This window comes from Thalassophryne amazonica, chromosome 1, assembly GCF_902500255.1.
Source record: "Thalassophryne amazonica chromosome 1, fThaAma1.1, whole genome shotgun sequence".
Taxonomy (NCBI): Eukaryota; Metazoa; Chordata; class Actinopteri; order Batrachoidiformes; family Batrachoididae; genus Thalassophryne; species Thalassophryne amazonica.
The window spans coordinates 83,699,706-83,721,339 of NC_047103.1; the positions used below are offsets into that span (position 1 = coordinate 83,699,706).

Sequence of the window (21,634 nt, forward strand, 5' to 3'; positions counted from 1 at the left end):
AAAACTTCAGAATTAGTGCATTATTCAACATTAAACGATATTATGTTATATTTTAACTTTGTACAAATGACAGAATTGACATTAATGGAGTTATTCTATCAGTATTAATTATATTTATAAACCAAACCATAAGTCAGTCAGCACTGCTTTATTATCCAAGACCTCTGCCTCACAGCAATACTGTTATTGAGTAGAGAGTTGAGCTTTGCTGTTCCTTTCAGCTGCTTCACTGCTGGAAGCTATATGTAGTAAACAGGAGCCTTCAGTAGTGGGGAGGATGCACAAAGACAGAAGTGCTGACTCATTGTTTGGGTCTGTAGTTGCCTTTGATGCTACCAGAAGCAATCGTGGTGTTAAAACTCAAAATCAGCTTGTTAGTAGTTGCAAGTGTACCAGAGACAATACTGGAAGTTATCGGTTATCTGAAGCTTCTGATAATTTTTTGGGTGGTTTATCAGTTTAGCTTTATAAAAGATAACTTTTCAGTTAGCTGATTTGCTGTTATCAAAGCTAATTTTTTGGTTAGCTGTGCCCACCACTGGTAAGGCCATATGTAGACAGGTGTGTGCCTTTCCAGATCATCTCGAGTCAATTGGATTTACGCCAGGTGGACTCCAGTTAAGCTGTAGAAACATCTCATCAATGATCAGTGGCAACAGGATGCACCTGAGCTCAATTCTGTTATTCCTAAAACCAAAAAGGTTCTTTCAACAACACTACCTACCACATTTTTTCTGAGTCACTAACACTATTGGTCTATACACTGTATGTCAATAACACTATTATGGCTATGCCTGCCTTTTACTTTTTGTTTGTTTTTTATTTTTGGGGGGGTGGGTGGCACTTTTTCTGTTAGCTTATTCCTGTTGAGGCTGTCTCCCATTGCCGATTTGTCATGCTGGATTGTCTACGTTATTGGCACAAAAGTTTTCAGGAAATTTTTGAATATTTGCTTCAGCTATCTGATCAGAATTTATGATGCCTGGGATAGGTCGTTATTCAAACCAGTGAATACTCTAATGGGTCCAGAACCTAAGTTCTGTGACCATTCTCTAAGATGCTTGATGATTGATCTGACTTCTGAAGACCTTTTGAAGGAGTACTTGCTCCCAGTTACCTCCCAATAATCTCAGCATTTTTCACCAGCGAGCCAAATCCAAGATGCTAACTGGTGCCACCTTGACTCCCTGGACCATCATGTAGTCAAAGAGTGTGTGGCTTTTCAGCTCCAATGGCATATTCAGGAAGCTCTCTCTCTCTCTCTCTCTCTCTCTGCAATGTGTAGTTCTGCAGGAGCTCTTCACTGCTCTCGTTGACATGACAGACATGATCTGGAGGATTGCAATTGCATATGCAGAAGATCAATAGACACAAGATGCCACCTCATACAAGTGGTTGGACTATGCCCACAAGGTGTCATTCATCATCCTGGATTGCCATGGTAATGCGTAATGCCACTTTTGACTGTTGCATCACCAGGCACAGCTTCATGTTGGAGTGGGCCAAAAAGTAATTTTTTTTTTTTTTTTTTTTTTTTAAGCTATACAAGAAAATAGATCAAATCTCGACTTCAGTCTCCCTTGTGCCTTCTGGCAAAGTGCAACTGAAATTTCATGTTTTCTTTATTTACACTCAACAAAAATATAAACGCAACACTTTTGGTTTTGCTCCCATTTTGTATGAGATGAACTCAAAGATCTAAAACTTTTTCCACATACACAATATCACCATTTTCCTCAAATATTGTTCACAAACCAGTCTAAATCTGTGATAGTGAGCACTTCTCCTTTGCTGAGATAATCCATCCCACCTCACAGGTGTGCCATACCAAGATGCTGATTAGACACCATGATTAGTGCACAGGTGTGCCTTAGACTGCCCACAATAAAAGGCCACTCTGAAAGGTGCAGTTTTATCACACAGCACAATGCCACAGATGTCGCAAGGTTTGAGGGAGCGTGCAATTGGCATGCTGACAGCAGGAATGTCAACCAGAGCTGTTGCTCGTGTATTGAATGTTCATTTCTCTACCATAAGCCGTCTCCAAAGGCGTTTCAGAGAATTTGGCAGTACATCCAACCAGCCTCACAACCGCAGACCACGTGTAACCACACCAGCCCAGGACCTCCACATCCAGCATGTTCACCTCCAAGATCATCTGAGACCAGCCACTCGGACAGCTGCTGAAACAATCGGTTTGCATAACCAAAGAATTTCTGCACAAACTGTCAGAAACTGTCTCAGGGAAGCTCATCTGCATGCTCGTCGTCCTCATCGGGGTCTCGACCTGACTCCAGTTCGTCGTCGTAACCGACTTGAGTGGGCAAATGCTCACATTCGCTGGCGTTTGGCACGTTGGAGAGGTGTTCTCTTCACGGATGAATCCCGGTTCACACTGTCCAGGGCAGATGGCAGACAGCCTGTGTGGCTTTGTGTGGGTGAGCGGTTTTCTGATGTCAATGTTGTGGATCGAGTGGCCCATGGTGGCGATGGGGTTATGGTATGGACAGGCGTCTGTTATGGACGAAGAACACAGGTGCATTTTACTGATGGCATTTTGAATGCACAGAGATACCGTGACGAGATCCTGAGGCCCATTGTTGTGCCATACATCCAAGAACATCACCTCATGTTGCAGCAGGATAATGCACGGCCCCATGTTGCAAGGATCTGTACACAATTCTTGGAAGCTGGAAGCCGAAAATGTCCCAGTTCTTGCATGGCCGGCATACTCACCGGACATGTCACCCATTGAGCATGTTTGGGATGCTCTGGACCGGCGTATACGACAGCGTGTACCAGTTCCTGCCAATATCCAGCAACTTCGCACAGCCATTGAAGAGGAGTGGACCAACATTCCACATGCCACAATTGACAACCTGATCAACTCTATGCGAAGGAGATGTGTTGCACTGCATGAGGCAAATGGTGGTCACACCAGATACTGACTGGTATCCCCCCCAGTAAAACAAAACTGCACCTTTCAGAGTGGCCTTTTATTGTGGGCAGTCTAAGGCACACCTGTGCACTAATCATGGTGTCTAATCAGCATCTTGATATGGCACACCTGTGAGGTGGGATGGATTATCTCAGCAAAGGAGAAGTGCTCACTATCACAGATTTAGACTGGTTTGTGAACAATATTTGCGGGAAATGGTGATATTGTGTATGTGGAAAAAGTTTTAGATCTTTGAGTTCATCTCATACAAAATGGGAGCAAAACCAAAAGTGTTGCGTTTATATTTTTGTTGAGTGTATAAGCAAAACAAAGGTTTATTTTATGAGCAAGAACAGGAGCGATCCAATTGGCTGCTAGTCTGAGAAGCCTATCGTCAAGACCGTCAACACCCGGAGGCTTGTCTTTACAATTGATTTAAAACATTCCATATCTTTTTGCTATCAGTTCCTGCTTTCAGAACTCGATCCTCAAAAAACATTTTCTTTTTCTTTATATTAAGTTTAGTGACAGAGTTCCTTATTTTACGATAAAGATCACAGTCAGATTTATTTACCGTTATAATTGCAGTTTTTTCATTTGATCTCTCATTTTAATAGAATCTTTAATTTCATCATCCAACCAGGGTGTGACGATGTTCCTGACACTAAATTTCCTCAAAGGAGCATGAATTTCCACTAAAGACATGAATAAACTATTAAATCTTGCAAGTGCAATTTCAGGATTATGAATAGATAACGCCTCAGACCAACAGACAGCTTTCACATCATCAACAAATTTTGCATCATTAAACATTTTATAATTGTCCATTCAGACTTCGTAAGAAAGTCTGAATGGACAATTTTCAAGTTGCGCCACCATCTTGAAACCGAGACTCCGGTTCGGGACCCTCTCGCTCGCGTGTTTGGGGTCATTAGAAACAACAGCTTGTTATGAAACCTCACGGAGTGGCTGACCAATCGGATGTTATGACGCCTCACGGAACGCTGACCGATCGAAGCTGGACGCTGGTTAAATGATGTCTCCGAAAGTCAACGTAAGTCCAGATTTCTTGTTACGTTTTGGCTTTGTGTCCTATGTTAGTGCTGTGTGACCAGGGCTTTAAATTTGTTGCTAGGAAAGTTCAACGACCAAAATACCAACATTCTGGGCACAATTAACATGTTTTCACTATTACTTGATTTCTTTGTGTGACTGAGATCATTATTCAAGCATGCAAAAGGCTATTCCTACCTCCACACAACTCCAACCACACATGAGAAAGTTTCTTGACAGTTCTTGTTGTTGAACGAACCCGCATTTCCCTAACCGGACAGGGTTGTGACGTCATCACACATGCGCGTAGGCGATGCTCACAGCAACTTGATAATCATCCCACAAAGCTGAGAGTGGTGCAGCAGTGAAAGGTTACACTATGCATCAGGGCTGTGCAAAATTCAGAACTGAATTCAAAATGACTGTTGAATTTCAATTCAGTTATTGAATTTCAGATTAATTTTGAACTGAGGCAGCAAACAAGATGCAGAATTACAACTCTAAAATTCTGAATTTTGCACTGGGTGGCTTCCCTCAATAGTCACCTTGCACAGTCACTCAGTTTTTGAGATACACAGTGATTTGGAAATATTAATGTATACTTTTTTTCCTGTCATTTCATTATTACACATAATTTATGGTTTCTTTGTATGTGTGGATTACTTAGTTATCTTGTGAAAATTTCATGTCGATATAGCACCTTTAGAAAATATATTTACTGAGAAAAATGGTGATGTGTTCAATACATACTTTACCCACTATCTATCTGTCTGCAGTGCCTTGCAAAAGTATTCGGCCCCTTGATGTTTCACGCATTTTAATTTGTTTATGGCATTTCAAATACAAAAAGTAAATCAGGCTTCTCAATATAAAAATTCCAAAAATTATCTTCCTTAGACTCAAACTGAAAGTAAATCTCTACAACTTGACATAAATTAATTAAAAATATAAAAGCCAAGACATAAGTAATCAGCACCTTTGGTATAATACCTGTAAATAATCAGTTTAATTGCCAGTTTTCTTCAGACAAGTCAGGGGATGGATACATGAACATTTCCAAGTCACTGAATATGTATTGAACTTTATTTACATCAGTTATGAAGAAATACAAACAGTATAGCACTCTATGGTAAATCTGTGTGGAGACCGTTCTCAAAAACTGAATGACTGTGCAAGAAGCAGAAGAGTGACAAAAGCCACCAAGACACCCAGACAACCCAGAAGAGGTTACAGGCTTCTATGGCTGTGATTGGAGAAATTGTGCATAGTGCATGTTTTGCATTTTGTATCCCCAGTTATACTGCTTCATGTTGAAGTGGTATAGAGGAGGGTTTTCTTTCACCAGAACATTAAATCTAGGCATCCATCTCAGATATACCTTCTGACAAATTGTAGCTGAACTTTCAGATCTTCTTTTTAATAAAACCCTCCTCTGTACCACTTCATCATGAATTGAATGAAATGCATAAATTTGGGCACCCCAATAGAAAAAAATACATCAATATTTAGTAGATCCTCCTTTTGCAGAAATAACAGCCTCTAAATGCTTCATATAACTTCCAATGAGAGTCTGGATTCTGGTTGAAGGTATTTTGGACCATTCTTCTTTACAAAACATCTCAGGTTTGCTGGTTTCTGAGCATGGACAGCCCACTTAAAATCACAGCACAGATTTTAAGTAATATTCAGCTTTGGGGACTGAGATGGCCATTCCAGAACGTTGTACTTGTTCATCTGCATGAATGCCTTAGTAGATTTTGAGCAATGTTTAGGGTTGTTGTCTTGTTGAAAGATCCATCCCCGGCACAACTTCAACTTTGTCACTAATTCATGAACATTGTTCTCGAGAATCTGCTGATATTGACTGGAATCCATGTGACCCTCAACTTTAACAAGATTCCCAGTACCTGCACTGGCCACACAGACATACAGCATGATGGAACCACCTCTAAATTTTACTGTAGGTAGCAAGCGTTTTTTCTTGGAATGCTGTGTTCTTTTTCAGCCATGCATACTGCCCCTTCTTATGTCCAGATAACTCAATTTTAGTTTCATCAGTCCACAGCACCTTATTCCAAAATGAAGCTGGCTTGTCCAAATGTGCTTTAGCATACCTCAAGTGATTCTGTTTGTGGTGTGTACGCAGAAAAGGCTGCCTCTGCATTACAGCATCATACAACATATCTTTGTGCAAAGAGACTATCTGTAGACACTATCTGCAGCAAGTTCATGTTGTAGGTCTTTGGAGCAGGTCTGTGGGTTGACTATGACTATTCTCACCATCCTTCGCTTCAGCTTATCTGAGATTTTTGTTGGCCTGCCACTTTGGGCCTTAACTAATACTGTGCCTGTGGTCTTCCATTTCCTTACTATGTTCCTCACAGTGGAAACTCTTTGTATCCTTTCCCTAAATCAAGATGTTGAACACTCTTTGTTTTCAGGTCATTTTAGAGTTGTTTAGAGAAGAGATGTAAAGAGGGGAAACATTTCCAAATGGCCATCTTAAATACCCTTTCTCATGAGTGGATTCACCTGTGTAAGGAGGTCAAGGCTCAATGAGCTTACCAAACCAATTTTGTGTTTCAATAATTAGTGCTAAATGTATTCAAATGAATAAAATGACAAGGGTGCCCAAATTTATGCACCTGTCTAATTTTGTTTAGATAATTACTGCACACTTTCTGTAAATACTCGGAACTTCATTTCACTTCTCAAATATCACTGTGTTTGTCTGCTATATGATATATTTAACTGAAACTTCTGATCCAAACAACCAATAATTTATATAAAAAAAAATCATGAAAATTATCAGGGGTGCCCAAATTTTTTGCATACAACTCTATCTATCTATCTATCTATCTATCTATCTATCTATCTATCTATCTATCTATCTATCTATCTATCTATCTATCTATCTATCTATCTATCTATCTTTTTCAAGAAATGAACATGAAGTCCCATTTTCAGAGTAAAATGATTTTACTAACATGTTTAAAGTTGTTTCACATTAGCAATTCAAGTTTGTACCTATTAATCTGTGCTTATTATGTTGAAGTGTGTTAGTTGCCATGTGTTTATGAATTAGTTTTGTACAAGAGGACCTTATGGCAGTTATGTGCTTAAAGTATCAAGAAATTAGTTTTGTTGTTGATATTTTTCACTTTTATGTTTAATTTGTCAGAAAATAATAGCCATAAAGTATCTTTCAGGAGAAATTTTTTATTGAGCCCGTTTAAGTGTTTTTTCTTACCAAGAGAAGATACAACTATTAAATTGAGTACTGGATTTTGAGTATGTATATACAGGGTGGGCCAATAAAATGTTACCACTTTTTGATAGTACACAAGTTTTTGAAATGAGAACTTATTTGAAAATTTTATTTCAGACTTGCAACAGAAGCATCAAATTAACATTTGATACCAAAATTTTCTCACTTTGTCTCTTGTTTTCCGCACAGTTCAATAATTGATGACATGTTTAATCCACGCTCCTCTTCTTTGGATTACAGCTGCAACACACACATTGAAGTTTGTGATGACATTGCCACACATCTCAAGAGGGATAAAAAAGAAATTCGGACAACTCATACAAACCTCAGCCCCCGAGATCGGTTTATTCCCGGTTGGTCTACTCCCATTTCTTCTGCTCTAAAATTCCCAGTTCATCTACTGCTAGGTTCCCGGTTGGTCTACTCCCGTTTTGTCTACTCTTGGAAAAGTACATAAATCCCATTTTGTCTACTCCCATTTTGTTTTGGATTTTTATGTAAATGAAACTTAAAATTCCCGTCACTCGGGAGGAGCTCGGAGTCGAGACGCTGCTCCTCCACGTCGAAAGGAGTCAGTTGAGGTGGTTTGGGCATCTTTTCCTGATGCCCCCTGGACACCTCGCTGGAGAGGTGTTCCGGACACCTCCCATTGGAAGGAGGCCCCGGGGAAGACCCAGGACACGCTGGAAGGATTACATCTCTCGGCTGGCTTGGGAACGCCTTGGGGTTCCCCCGGAGGAGCTGGGGGAGGTGTGTGTGGATCGGGATGTCTGGGCGGCTTTGCTTGAGCTGCTGCCCCCGCGACCCGACTCCGGATAAAGCTGAAGAAAATGGATGGATGGATGGAAACTTAAAATTCAGCTTTTAGTTGATAGTTTTTATTTTTTGCATTAAATTAAGGAAATTAACTTCTACAATATCCTAAAACCTAGCTTTCTAAATAAACTAAAAGGGTAATATTAATGACATATTATTGTGTTTAAATATAGCAACTGATACAAATACAAAAGAAACTCCAGGCTAACCCTAACCCTAACCCTAACCCTAAATAAAAATGCTGAAAAAAAAAATTGAAAATTGGGGGTATTTTGGGTTTGTCTAATCATTACAACCTCTTCTAATTCAAAATCTTGTAAATAATTAAGAAAAAATCAGGAAAATACAAGAGTAGACAAAATGGCACTACTCTACATTTCTGAGAGTAGACGAACTGGGAGTAGACCAAACAGGAAGTTACGCCGAGATCTACTTCTATGAGAAAACCAAAACAGTCTTGTTTGAGTTTAAAGGCTGTAACAGCAGTGACAGAGCACATCTTCAGGCTGTTTGTTCTAAAGTGCAGGACAAAAGTCAACACCTCTAACTGATCAAGATCTGACAGGTGACCTGAGATGTCTGATTGGAATGTCATCAGATTCCATGGAAGCCAAAACACTGTTTTATGTACCGGTGCAAGCTGGCATCACAACAGCAGCAGACAAAGCAGCAGACAACTGATGATCAAATAATTTATCTACAAAGACATTGTTTTGGAAGAATGAAAGAAGACGGCTCCTGAATTCATTCCGTGGCTGTGATCCAATCTTTATGACGAAAGCAGCCGCAGAGGCTGTTTGGCTGCAGAGGTCACATATAAATTCATGAGCACGAGGCACTGGATATTTGCTGCTGATTATCTTGAGGAGAATAAATCAGATCATGTAGGACGGAGACAGTCTGCCTGTCTCCATTTCTTCTTAGGTCTTCAACCTTGATATGGCTGACATCAAAGAGCTGGGAGGAAGCCACGAGGTGTCAAAGGATGTCTGTCTACTCTGCTGTACATCTTCGCACACGTTTGAGGATCAAATCTTCAAAGTGGTAATATTTAGTCAAATAAGATCATCTTTAGCCCCTTAGAAATCCTTCACAGTGTCAAGTTAGATTTGGAACTAAATCTAAATCAGAGTTGATCGGAGTGTTCCCTCTCTCAGATTGTTTCACAGCCCTCATTCTTGCAGCAGTGGGGGTGGGGTGTTAAGGGAAGGTCCTCCTGTCTGTACTGGGTCACACCTATAATGTGTGAAAGGAGACACAAGCCGCAGGGTGCAGTCACTCCCCGATGTGCTGGTTTGTGCTCTTCCTCCCAGCATGAAAAGAGACACAGTTTTGTTTTCCTCCTGTAAGTTTTGTGATGCACTGTGCATCCCACTGCAGGTACACCTCAGCAGACTGCAGCAACAGCAGGAGAAGGCTGTCAGTTATGAACAACAACTAAGCAAGCAATCATGTGAACACTGCATCAGCTGCAAAAGCCAGACAGTGACATGAAGGTAAAAGCAAACATCTTGCGCACCAGGAGCAATTTAGAGTTCAATGTCTTGCTCAAGGACAGGACAGGAGTGGCCAGGGTTCAGACCTTTCACTTAACAGCTTTATCACCAGTTATCTCTGAGAGGTGACTCATCTGAAAGACTGTGTGGGTTGTCGAGTGTCACCACACCTCCAACGGGAAAAGGCAAAAGCACTGAGGGGGAATAAAAAAAGTTTTCCATTATCCATTAAATCTGCCTGCAACCTTAAAAAAAAAGAAGAAAAGTTGATAAGTATCTAATCTTGACAAGTATAAATGTGTAAAATGTGCAACCACTTTTCAACATTAAAATTTTTTTTGAAAGGGTTTATATATATATATATGTGTATATATATATATATATATATATATATATATATTTTTTTTTTTTTAAATAATTAAGCCTTTCTTTTTTTATTTTTTTTATTTGAAAATGAGGTTTATAAATTGATTTTTTATTTCATGAAATAGATAAAAAAGATTACATTGGATTTTTATTTATGTATTTATTTTTTTGAAATGTGTGGGGACACCTTAAAGAATAGGCTTAAATACCACGTTGTGTGGCAACATGCATCATATGCCATAGAATCCAATGACCTTATTTGCCATTTCATTTTCAGACCAAGCAATTTTCATGCTTTCTGCTGTGTGAGCGCTGGTTTATGCAGCCCCAGAAACTGGCTTTTTATGTTTTTATTTTTAATGATTTGTTTTTTACTTGTTTCTACATTCATGTATTATTTTATTCCTCTCAAAATTTTCATTCAAAAAATTTTCACTCTCTCTATTTACATATTTTTGATCACACTGCAGACTATACAGTCAAGAAAAATAAATACATAAATAAAATAAAAAACAAAAATTAATCATTCCACTTTTGACCAGCAGGTGGGAGTATTTAACAAGTCTGTTTTGTGCCACTTCTCTCAGTTTGTTCAACTGGTATTTCTGAGCACACTTTATTTCAGCCTGACCACAACAGATATTGAAATATTACACTGATATGCTGACGGAACAGTTCTCGACTTTGTGAATAATTTGGGGTCCTCACATAACACTATCAAATTAAACAGACTAAAGGACCCTATTTGCTAATGTTCTGATCATTTTGGTGATATTTCTTAATAATTATTTTTCGTGAGTTTCCCATTATTATTATTATTATTATTATTATTATTAAAATATAAGTCCTTCGCTTTCTGCACTAAAACGGAGAACACTCATCTGATCTTAATTTCATTCAGCGCACAAACGGTACAAATGAGAAAATTGTTGAGATTTATTGTTGAGAGAAATTCAGTTTGGCAAGTTAAATAAAAAGTAATTGTATGAATAAGCTGAATCGGAACGTGCGACGAGTATTTTTGCAGCGTGTTATCTGTGTACAGATTGATGAGAGAAGGCCTGTTGGACTGGCGCCTCCATGTAATTTCACATAATTACGGTAATTACTCTGTAGTTCCCCTGAAGCAGAATCCGTCCTGTTGTGTGTTGGCCACAATTACCCAGCATGCTTCACTTCTGACTGGGGCTTCCCTCGGGAAATACAAACTTCCAAAAATGATGATAAACTGACACCTGCCTGCACTTAGACTTATTTTCTTCTCTTACTTTTAGACTTGAGTCCATTTTATTTTCTAAATAAGTAATTTATTGGCGCAGAATAAACAAGTCGATTCTTTATTAAAAATTAAATGCTACAGTTGCATTACAATTTTTTTTAAGACTTACGTTATATGTGTATATAAATTATAATATTTGGAACTAATATTTGGAATATATGGAACTCACGTGAATGTGTTGAGTTGATTAAAGAGCAGATGTGTCAGCGTGCGTGTGAGCGTGTGCGTCTGGGTGGCGCCGTGTGTCTTTTTGGGTTGCTAATGTGTCCTCCTCCTCCTCCTCCTCCTCCTCCTCCTCCTCCTCCTCCTCCTCCTCCTCCTGCAGCGGCAGCCTGAAGCTCAGCCGGCGTCAGTCTGACCAGACGTCATCACACATGCAAAATATATTTCATGTGCACACGCAAAACTTTTATTAAGGGTGTGCACGAAGAAGCAGTGTTAATCAGAAAATGCACCTATAAACTGCTACTTACCAGTGTTTGAAAATGGACAATCATTTTAAAATTCAATTGAGTATTCCAAGCATTCCGAAGCACCGAATTACTTTCTGTTAGGGTTAGTTTCCACATGAAACTGAATAATTTTCTGAAGCAATTGGTGAATTTAGTGTTTTTGATCATTTTTGAATCATTGAAACATTTTCTGAACCAACTTTTTAAATACATGCTTTGAATGTTTCAAAACAGCAAATTTGTGTTCAAAGTAAAGATATTTGTTTCTGCCATCAGTGTGTTGAATATTTAATGTGGCGATTAAACTCCAAAATCAGCCCCTTTCAGTTCTGAATCACTTCTGAAATTTTAGGTTATGATCGATACAGCGGAGGACGAGTGATCCTCTCATTTTTGGGACACGTTGGCATCTTTTATCATGCAAAATATACCTTGCTGTTAATTACAGGGTCCTGATGTCCACTAGAGGCCACTGTTGCTTATTAACTCACTCGCTGCCAAAGACGTATATATACGTCAATTGGCCGCCAACCGCTCGCTGCCAAAGACGTATATATACGTCAATTACATGTTTTCATGGTAACCGCCGGCGAACATCCTGGCGCAGCTTGTCTGTGGAGATCAAGCTTATACGTGATGTAATTGTGAAGTTAATCCAGTATGAGGCGGTAGTGTGCTCTGAAGGATCGTCAGTGAGAGAAGAAGAGGAGGGCCAGGAGGGTGAGTAGAGGCAAGATGGCGAAAATGAATGGCAAAGGAAAGCTAATGCAGCTCACGCTTCAGCAAGCTCTTTCCCGGAGTACGGAGCGAGAGAGTGTCGGGATCGCCGGTGGTTTGGGTGGGGATCGCGGAGAGGAGGTGTCCCGAGAAATGGACGAAGTTCAACCCGGGCCAAGCCGCGTGCGGCGCACACAAATGGTGGCCAGCTCAGAGGATGAATCCGATGGTTGTAGCGAACCTGACCCGGATTCTTCAGACGAGTGGTTACCGTCTGGATCAGGGAGGAGCAGCAGAGACTCGTCCCCAGACGCTCCGGTCACACACAAAAGAGGTACAGTACAATACATACTTATATATAGCATATATAGCTAACTAACTTTTACTGATCAGATAAAATGAGAGGATTTTCTCACATAGCAGCAATTGTACATAAATAGATAGCTAACTTTTTACTGATCAAAGGAGAGTAGGATTTTTCTCACATAGCAGCATTTGTTATGGTATTTTCTATCTATTTCCATAATTTACAGGTAGTGCAACCAGCACAGCTGCCAGTGCCAATGATGGCAGTGAAAAGAAGAGAGGTAAGAATATACATCCAAAATCTGCACATCACATAGTAGCAATAAAAATTGTTTATTTTATAGTAATGGTATGTATTTCCATAATTTACAGGTCGTGTATCGAGCAGCAGTCATGGAGCAGATTCTGGGTGGCATACAGGTGACTGGACACCAAACGTGTTCCCCTCACTGCGACCCCTGGACCCCGAAGAGCTGCTGCGGAGCTGGATTCCGACAAACCAGCAGACTTCCTGGAGCTCTTCCTGACTGACGAACTACTTCAACATATTGTTGACCAGACCAACCTTTACGCCACACAGTACCTCAGTGCACACCCAGAAAGTCTGCCACACAGCAGAGGTTCCTCTTGGAAACCGGTGTCAGTCCCAGAACTGAAAAGTTTCTTCGGCCTCACTTTTCTCACTGGCTTTGTCAAAAAGCCACGCCTTGACATGTACTGGAGTGTTGATGAGGTGGACTCTACACCTCATTTCAGTCACACCATGCCACGGAACAGGTTCCAGCTCATATGGCGTTTCCTTCATTTCAATGACAATGCTTCACAGGATGCAGCTGACAGACTGTACAAAGTCCGTCCAGTGTTAGACTATGTTCTTGACAAGTTCAAGGAGCTGTATCAGCCAGGGCAAAACATTTGCATTGATGAGGGTATGATGCAGTGGAGGGGCCGCCTGTCTTTCAGGGTTTACAACCCACAAAAGCCTGTGAAATATGGGATAAAGTCATACATTCTGTGTGACTCTGCGACAGGGTACTGCTTCAATATGCAGCCTTATGTTGGGAGACCGAACACTCTGCAGGATACCATTTTCTCCCTCCTTGATCGCCTCCCAGGCCATGGCTATATGCTCTACATGGATAATTTTTATAATTCTGTCGCGCTCTGTGAGCGTTTACTGGGAGCACAAACCAACGTCTGTGGGACACTGAGGAAGAATAGGGGGGAACCAAAGACCATCACAGACCTGGCAAAGACTGATCTGGGGGTGGGGGAAAAAGTTGTGCTGCACAATAAGAAGGTGATGGTGGTAGCGTGGCAGGACAAGCGGCTTGTGAAAATGGTGACAACCTGCCACAGAGATAGCATGAAGAGGGTTGAGGTGTGGCAGAAGGGACACAAAGAAAAGGTTCCCCTGTTCAAACCAGAGTGTGTTGTGGCGTACAACTTGTCCATGAATGGGGTGGACAAATTGGACCAGAACATCACGTACTACCCCTTCATACGAAGGTCACTGAACTGGTCCAAAAAGTTTGTAGCTTATATTTTGCAGCTGTGCATGTTTAACGCATACATAATCTACAAACACAGAAACCAAGGAGAATGCAAAAGCCTTCTCACTTTTATTCGCAGGGTCGTGCAGTCCTGGACCACAAAACGTGTGGGCGAAAAAGAGAAGGGCGATGAGAGGGAGGTGGGAGAGCAAGTAGAGGAAGCAGGTGTGGGGGCCGAGGGTGATGGTAGGTCTACTCCGAGGGCGCCTTATAAGACTGACCCAGAGAGCAGACTGGATGGAAAGATGGCCAACCATCACCTGGAACCCCTGATGCCCACCAGCAATAAGGCGAGACCAGCACGAAGGTGTAGGGTCTGTGTACGTAGGGGCCTGCGCAGTGAGACCAGACTCTTTTGTAAGTCCTGTGGTGTCCCCTTGCATGCCGGCGAGTGTTTCACTGCTTTCCATACACAAAGACATTATGCTGATGGGTGAACACATGCACAAACACACACACGTGCACATATGCACAACAGCTGCAACACACCAAAAAAGTTATTTTGTAAATAGTTGTAATAGTAGGGATAGTAGTAGGGAAATTGTAAATAGTTATATACAGTGTCATTTGTTTTAGTTGATATAATTGTAAATAAATGATTATTTTTTTTGCCATCAAAAGCCTTTTTTCCAGTGTTTTTGTTGTTTTTATAGCAGCAAACAATGTTCACATGTTTGAGGTGTCACTAAAGTAAAAAATATTCACATCAAAGTCACTGTTCTGGTCGACATGCGTCATTTCACAAAAAGCTGTTTTTCTCACCTTTTTAGTTGGAAACTGGTGTTTTTGGTGAAACCACCCTATGTTCTCCTGCCAATTACTCAAGAATGGAAGAAGGTAGAGACAAACTTTTTTTTTTTGATGAAAGATAAGACTCTAATCTTTCTGATGGTGGTTTTGGTTTTTTCATAGTCATAGCAGACAAAATTCTGTGGGTCTTGAAACATAGATCAAAATTCCCCAAAACAGCTGGCAGTGAGGGGTTGGCTGCTCAGAAAATGGCTGGCAGCCAATGAGTTAATAATATCATACTGTAATTATATGTGATGGAAATGAAAGAACATGAACACTAGCATCAAATCAGAGAGTTGCATCAAGCGATTAACAAAAATAAATAAATAAATAATAGTACAGAATAGTGTTGAAAGGGAGTGGGATTGTGAAGTTAAATTACAGTTATGATCCATGTGTTCCAATACTGGAATCCATGAAGAGCTGTTTTGCACCCGTGGAATAGTGTTTTCCAGCGTTTTTGTTTAGTTTGCTAATTTATTGATAGATTGATTTTTGTGCTTTTGTGATTGATTTTATCTCCCACTGAATTAATTCCACTCAACACTGAAACATGATTGTATTTGACACTTTATTTTGAAAAGAACTAGTGGATGTAGGTTTTTTTTTAACTGTCTCGCTGGTGGCCAATCAGATGGAGGTGGGCGGAGTCGAGAGAGACCGCAGCTATTTCTTGTCCTCAAGCTCGTCTGTGTCGAATCTGTGTGTAGTTCGCAGTGCTGAGTGGATGTTTGTCTTTTTTGTGACAATTCACCGTCCTGGAATACAAAAGTGATGGTTTACCGCGGCGGACCGCTTACGAAGGCAAAGGAGGGTCGGCGGTGACACATTTAAATTCTGCTGGACTCTCAGGACTATATATCTGTGTGGTTATTATTTATTTTCCTCTCGGCGTGAGGCTCGCGCTGCGTTTTGCAGACTCCTCTTAGCGCATTTTTCTGCCTTCATGTGGGAGAAGCAGCATTTGGATTGATTTTTTTCTCCTTTCACTATTACTTTGTGTTCCTGGTAGGATTGTGTGCTGGCGTGCTTTGACTCAGGAATGCCTCATTTTTGGATGTAGTTCCTGTTGTTTTGTTCTTGTGTTTTTTTCCCCCCTGTTGCCGTCCAGGTTTTTTCCCCTGCGGACATAACCGGACTTTAGCGCATTAATTTTGCTCTAAATGGAGCGCCAGTACACTTTTATTTCCATTTGGCTGCAACTGGAGCTGTGTGCCATGGCTGTTCTTCTCACTAAAGGTACAGTTTGTCTACAGTACTTTAAGAAGTGATAAAAGCTGAACTTTTATCCTCAACAGTAACTCCACGTCCTCGAAGACAAATGGGATGTGGTCTTAAAAATGTTTAAGTAAAAATTATAAAAATAAATCAAATTTATGTGTCAAACCCCTATTATTTAAAAGTAATAAACTAACCTTTTATTTTAATTTCGTTTGCTTATAAAACTCCAGTAAGTCAGTGTCTTAATTGGCATTTAATAAATAAATATATGGAAATTTGTTAATTTTATCAAACATTTTCTTGGAACTCACATTTTTTAAACAAAAATCAAAACTTTTTTTCTTCACTTAATAGAATGGTTAGTACTGTTGCCTAATTGAGTTTTGAAGCTTGTGTCAATGCACTAAAATTCGCCGCTGCTTGTGCTGCCTTCATCCCTCTGAGGGGCCTCTGCTCTCTAATGAAATATTCTCCAAATGACCTGTCTGGGCCCTGCTGTTCCAATCATTCACTCAGAAAACACTGATCTGATGAATGTGGTCCTCCACCCGCAGCAACTCGTCTCAAACCTTTAGAGTCCCACAAATGGAACGTTAACGGACAAGATAAAATGTTTAAGGCTGTTCATAATAGTTGCCATATTGATATACAGCATTGTGCAAGGCAACGAAGAACAAATAGTCACAAACCAAATTCCTTCATGTATCACTCCCAGCAATTATTACGGCACCTCCAGTTGTGCGTGCGCACAGTGGGTCAGTTCGCACACACTAGTTGCTTTCTTCCCTAGTCTGTAATTACATTTATGCCTTGGGCAGTTGCTTTTCTCCAAATTGGTTTACAGGGCTGGAAAATATCAACATGAACAATCAAACAGGAGTAATTAAGATTTAACTGTTGATCCTCCTGTTGGGACACAAACCGTGCTCATCAAAACTATCTGTACACATTAGAATAATACAGATAATAAGGAAGCCTTCACAGATCAGGCCCTATCGGCACTTCTAGTACAATATTGTTTCCAGAGGAATTAGAAGCATGAGGTCAGTCAAAGTGCCCCATCATAAAAAATCTGAATGATGTTTGTGTCTTTTTGGACAAATGTTTGTCCTACATTTTCCTATAGTTTATGTGCTAAGGGGTAATGAAGTGCTGCAGATGAAGTAATGAGTGAGGCTGTGTTGGAGCACGCAGCTTAATGAAAAGGTTGCTGGAAGCTCTTTAGATGGGACCTCAGTGCACCCGGCCTCCCCACGCACTCCTGACCACAAGTAAAGCTTTGCGTGCAAACTGGAAGAGGAGACTACTGGTCTCTCCCCCCCTCCCTTTATGAGTTTCCATTTGGGTTGAAAGGAACTGACTTTGGCAAACAAACCACTAATTATGAGCTACACGGTTCCTGTTTTATAATACAGACAAAAAGTCCTTTTTGCATGAAAAGCTCTTACATGAAAGCATATTCACTGAATTAAAACAAAAAAAATAAATAAATAAAAAAGGTGGTCTGTTGGATTAAGGGATTTAATGTTACCTGGCTGTTTGTTGCAAAGTCTGCCAGACTCTGTGAGAAGGAACACTTTCAAAATAAATCTCTACACTATAAAAATCTCTGAAACATTCTCATCTGTTGTGAGGAGTTCAAACAAACTTGCAATGTAAAGTGACAGAATTTGGTGAAATAAACCACAGTGGCTCAGCTATTGAGAAGTGAAATTACAGGAACATTATCGTTAATTTATGAACCTCCCATAAGTGCCTTTTGAGGGGCTTTGCTCCTGGTTTGTGACCCACTGGTTTGTAAGAGACATGCCTGGAGTAAGGTTTGACCTTAACATCTTTATCATAATTAATAAATTACTTTATTTTTGTGCACTTTCAGGAGAAATAAGGTGTTACTGTGATGCGCCGCACTGTGTAGCCACTGGATACATGTGCAAATCCGAACTGAATGCCTGCTTCACCAAGGTTCTGGACCCACTCATTGCAAACTCGCCACTGACACATGGGTGTTTAGAACCAGTCACCAATGCTGCTGATGTCTGCAGCAGCTCGAGGGGAATGGATGTCCTCAGTGGGGCTGCCGCGACGCTACAGTGCTGCCATGAGGACATGTGCAACTACAGAGGTCTACATGATCTGGCACATACCAGAGACTCTTCAGGTAAGAAGGAGATGGAATGCCCCCCCCCTCGAACCTGAAATGCTTGATCTGATTCCTCATCAGTAAATATTGGATTTTTTTTTCTTCTTTTATACTCTATCCTTCTACTTAAACTTTACAGAAGTAGAGTTTGTCTTTTAATGGGCTTTGGTACCCGGAAAGGCAGCGAGCAGCCAGTTTTACCGTCAGCACTTGGAATGAGATCACATGTAGTCCTTTTTTATGATGTGAACACCACATAATTTTCCCACAGAGAAGGAATGTGCCTGACAGAATGACTGGTTTTTGACAAATCTGTATGTTGGGCAGAAGTTGAAAGATTCTGAGTAATGAAAAGCGATTTTCTGTTGTATTCAGTGTTGACTGTAGTTTATTAGCTGACATTAATTTCTGGATCTCAGTCGGGACAGCTTGAATCATTTGTTTTTCCTCTGCTGCCCTTTCTTCCTTCCTCTCTGTCCTTGTTTCTCTCTGCGGTTACTTTATTGGCATGACTGAGCGGAATCGAAGATGATAATTTGCTTTAAAAAAATCGGTGCCATGGGTAATCATAAGTCTCTGACGAGGAACAGTGGAAAACATCTGATGCAATGCAATTAAACAGTCGATTATCTGTGTGTGCAGATTATGGTCGCTACCAGCCGGACAGCAGCAACAGAAACCTGGTGACCCGGGTTCAGGAGCTGGCCTCTGCCAAGGAAGTGTGGTTCCGGGCAGCGGTGATTGCTGTTCCCATCGCGGGCGGTCTCATTCTGGTGCTGCTAATCATGTTGGCATTACGAATGCTTCGCAGCGAGAACAAACGGCTGCAGGACCAGCGGCAGCAGATGCTGTCGAGGCTCCACTACAGTTTCCACGGCCACCACAACAAGAAGGGCCATGTAGCCAAACTGGACCTGGAGTGCATGGTGCCTGTCACGGGCCATGAGAACTGCTGTCTGACTTGCGACAAGATGAGGCAGGCGGACCCGAGCAACGATAAGATCCTATCTCTGGTGCACTGGGGGATGTACAGCGGTCACGGCAAGCTGCAGTTTGTATGACTCCCTGCCGGGAGCTCTGACTCGTACTTCCTGTTGTACCAGGACTGCCTGTCATTCATTAGCTCTCTCATTTTTTACTTTCAAAGACATTCCTGCCTTGTTGGGCTGTTTGGCTTGTGGTTCTTTTTTGAAACAGTGGTGGAAACATAAGACTGATATTTCATGCTGTTTTCGTTGAATATTTTTTTTCTTAGAGGAGCACTTTACTTGAAAATGAAAGGCAAACCAACGAGGAGCTGTATTTAAAGTCGAGCAGCAGGAATGAGGACTGCTTCTGAGGATCCTGGACTTTCCACTGAGCTCTGAAGGATTCCAAATTTGTCTTATTTGCACATTTGTAAAAAGAAAAAAAAAAAAAAACTGAAGTTGTTGCTTAATACAAGAATTTTACACTGACACCAGGGTACAAAAAATAAGATGGACTACAAAAAAGTTCTGTGTCTGGCTGTAGGTGTGCACACTCTTCTGTGTATCTGTATGTTTATGATTCAAGCTTATTGTAAAGATTTAAAATATATATTTTTGTCTGATAAAAGCGAGCGGTGTGCGTCTTGTTTTGGGTGAATGTCACTATCTCTCTGTGATCAGACTATAAGCTTGACTGTGAAAGAAGAAAAATGACCATTAAACGTGACTTTTTATTTATTTGACTCAGTTTTTTGTTGTGGCTTTCTGCTTTAAAACTCAGTGAGAATTAAATTATAATGGATAGGATATTAAAATGGTGGATTCAGAGGTGTTGACGTGTGAATGCTAATGAGAGTGAACCGCGGTGCTTTGGCAGGCTGCTGTTTGAATGTCAGGTAGTGGCTTTGGCATGCGGGACGAGCGGAAGAGACAGTAACGGCTTTGTTTTACAGCCGCTACTACATCTCTGCCATTCCTGAACTCTGTCCAGAGGTCATATTTGCAGCTTCAAATAACTTATGTCTTTTTTTGTTTTTATTTCTCGCCCTTCTTCAATCCATCTGCCCCTGCTGGCCGTATTTATCCTGGAGCTAGTAATTCTATTTATTTAATACACAGGCTGATGCCAGTAAGCGCCGTCGCTGTTCAACCTGTAATTCAGTGGAAACACTTGTGGCTCTTCACAGCAAAGATGCTGTAAGGACGAGCCTCATTTATGCAGAGCTGTAACTTTTTATTACTGCACTACAACACTAGAAAAGCACTTGTGCACTCTTGTAATTGTGTTTGTGTAAATAGTTATATGAATTTTAGCAAGATGCCTTGAGAATTAATAATATACCATATTGGCCTCTCTTCATTGGCTTCCTGTTAATTCTAGAATAGAATTTAAAATTATTCTTCTTACTTATAAGGTTTTGAATAATCAGGTCCCATCTTATCTTAGGGACCTCGTAGTACCATATCACCCCAATAGAGCGCTTCGCTCTCAGACTGCAGGCTTACTTGTTGTTCCTAGGGTTTGTAAGAGTAGAATGGGAGGCAGAGCCTTCAGCTTTCAGGCTCCTCTCCTGTGGAACCAGCTCCCAATTCAGATCAGGGAGACAGACACCCTCTCTACTTTTAAGATTAGGCTTAAAACTCCTTTTTGCTAAAGCTTATAGTTAGGGCTGGATCAGGTGACCCTGAACCATCCCTTAGTTATGCTGCTATAGACGTAGAGTGCTGGGAGTTTCCCATGATGCACTGTTTCTTTCTCTTTTTGCTCTGTATGCACCACTCTGCATTTAATCATTAGTGATCGATCTCTGCTCCCCTCCACAGCATGTCTTTTTCCTGGTTCTCTCCCTCAGCCCCAACCAGTCCCAGCAGAAGACTGCCCCTCCCTGAGCCTGGTTCTGCTGGAGGTTTCTTCCTGTTAAAAGGGAGTTTTTCCTTCCCACTGTAGCCAAGTGCTTGCTCACAGGGGGTCGTTTTGACCGTTGGGGTTTTACATAATTATTGTATGGCCTTGCCTTACAATATAAAGCGCCTTGGGGCAACTGTTTGTTGTGATTTGGCGCTATATAAAAAAATTGATTGATTGATTGATTGATAATGATTTTAGTCAAACTTTGCAGGTACATTGGGTCAGAATCAGTCCACAATCAAGGTCAAATTTACAGCCCATACTAATGTACAGGAAAAATAAATTTTAAGGAAATTACATCAGATATTTTGTGTGTTGACTTTCTGTTTAAACACCCATTCTAGCATTTTCTTTACA

At 40.8% G+C, this 21,634-nt stretch overlaps 2 protein-coding genes across 2 annotated transcripts; both read left to right on the top strand.

Annotated features, from left to right (window-relative positions):
- Positions 1-13,403: 13,403 nt before the first annotated feature.
- Positions 13,404-14,681, top strand: LOC117508688 (piggyBac transposable element-derived protein 4-like). The gene has a single exon (XM_034168537.1). It carries the CDS (start codon positions 13,404-13,406, stop codon positions 14,679-14,681), a length of 1,278 nt encoding a protein of 425 aa, XP_034024428.1.
- Positions 14,682-15,706: 1,025 nt separating this feature from the next.
- On the top strand, positions 15,707-20,111 carry bambia (BMP and activin membrane-bound inhibitor (Xenopus laevis) homolog a). Its single transcript, XM_034172112.1, has 3 exons — positions 15,707-16,275; positions 18,137-18,418; positions 19,043-20,111. The coding sequence occupies exons 1-3, from the start codon at positions 16,200-16,202 to the stop codon at positions 19,459-19,461; spliced, it is 777 nt and encodes a 258-aa protein (XP_034028003.1). The 5' UTR covers positions 15,707-16,199; the 3' UTR covers positions 19,462-20,111.
- The last annotated feature ends 1,523 nt before the right edge of the window (positions 20,112-21,634 follow it).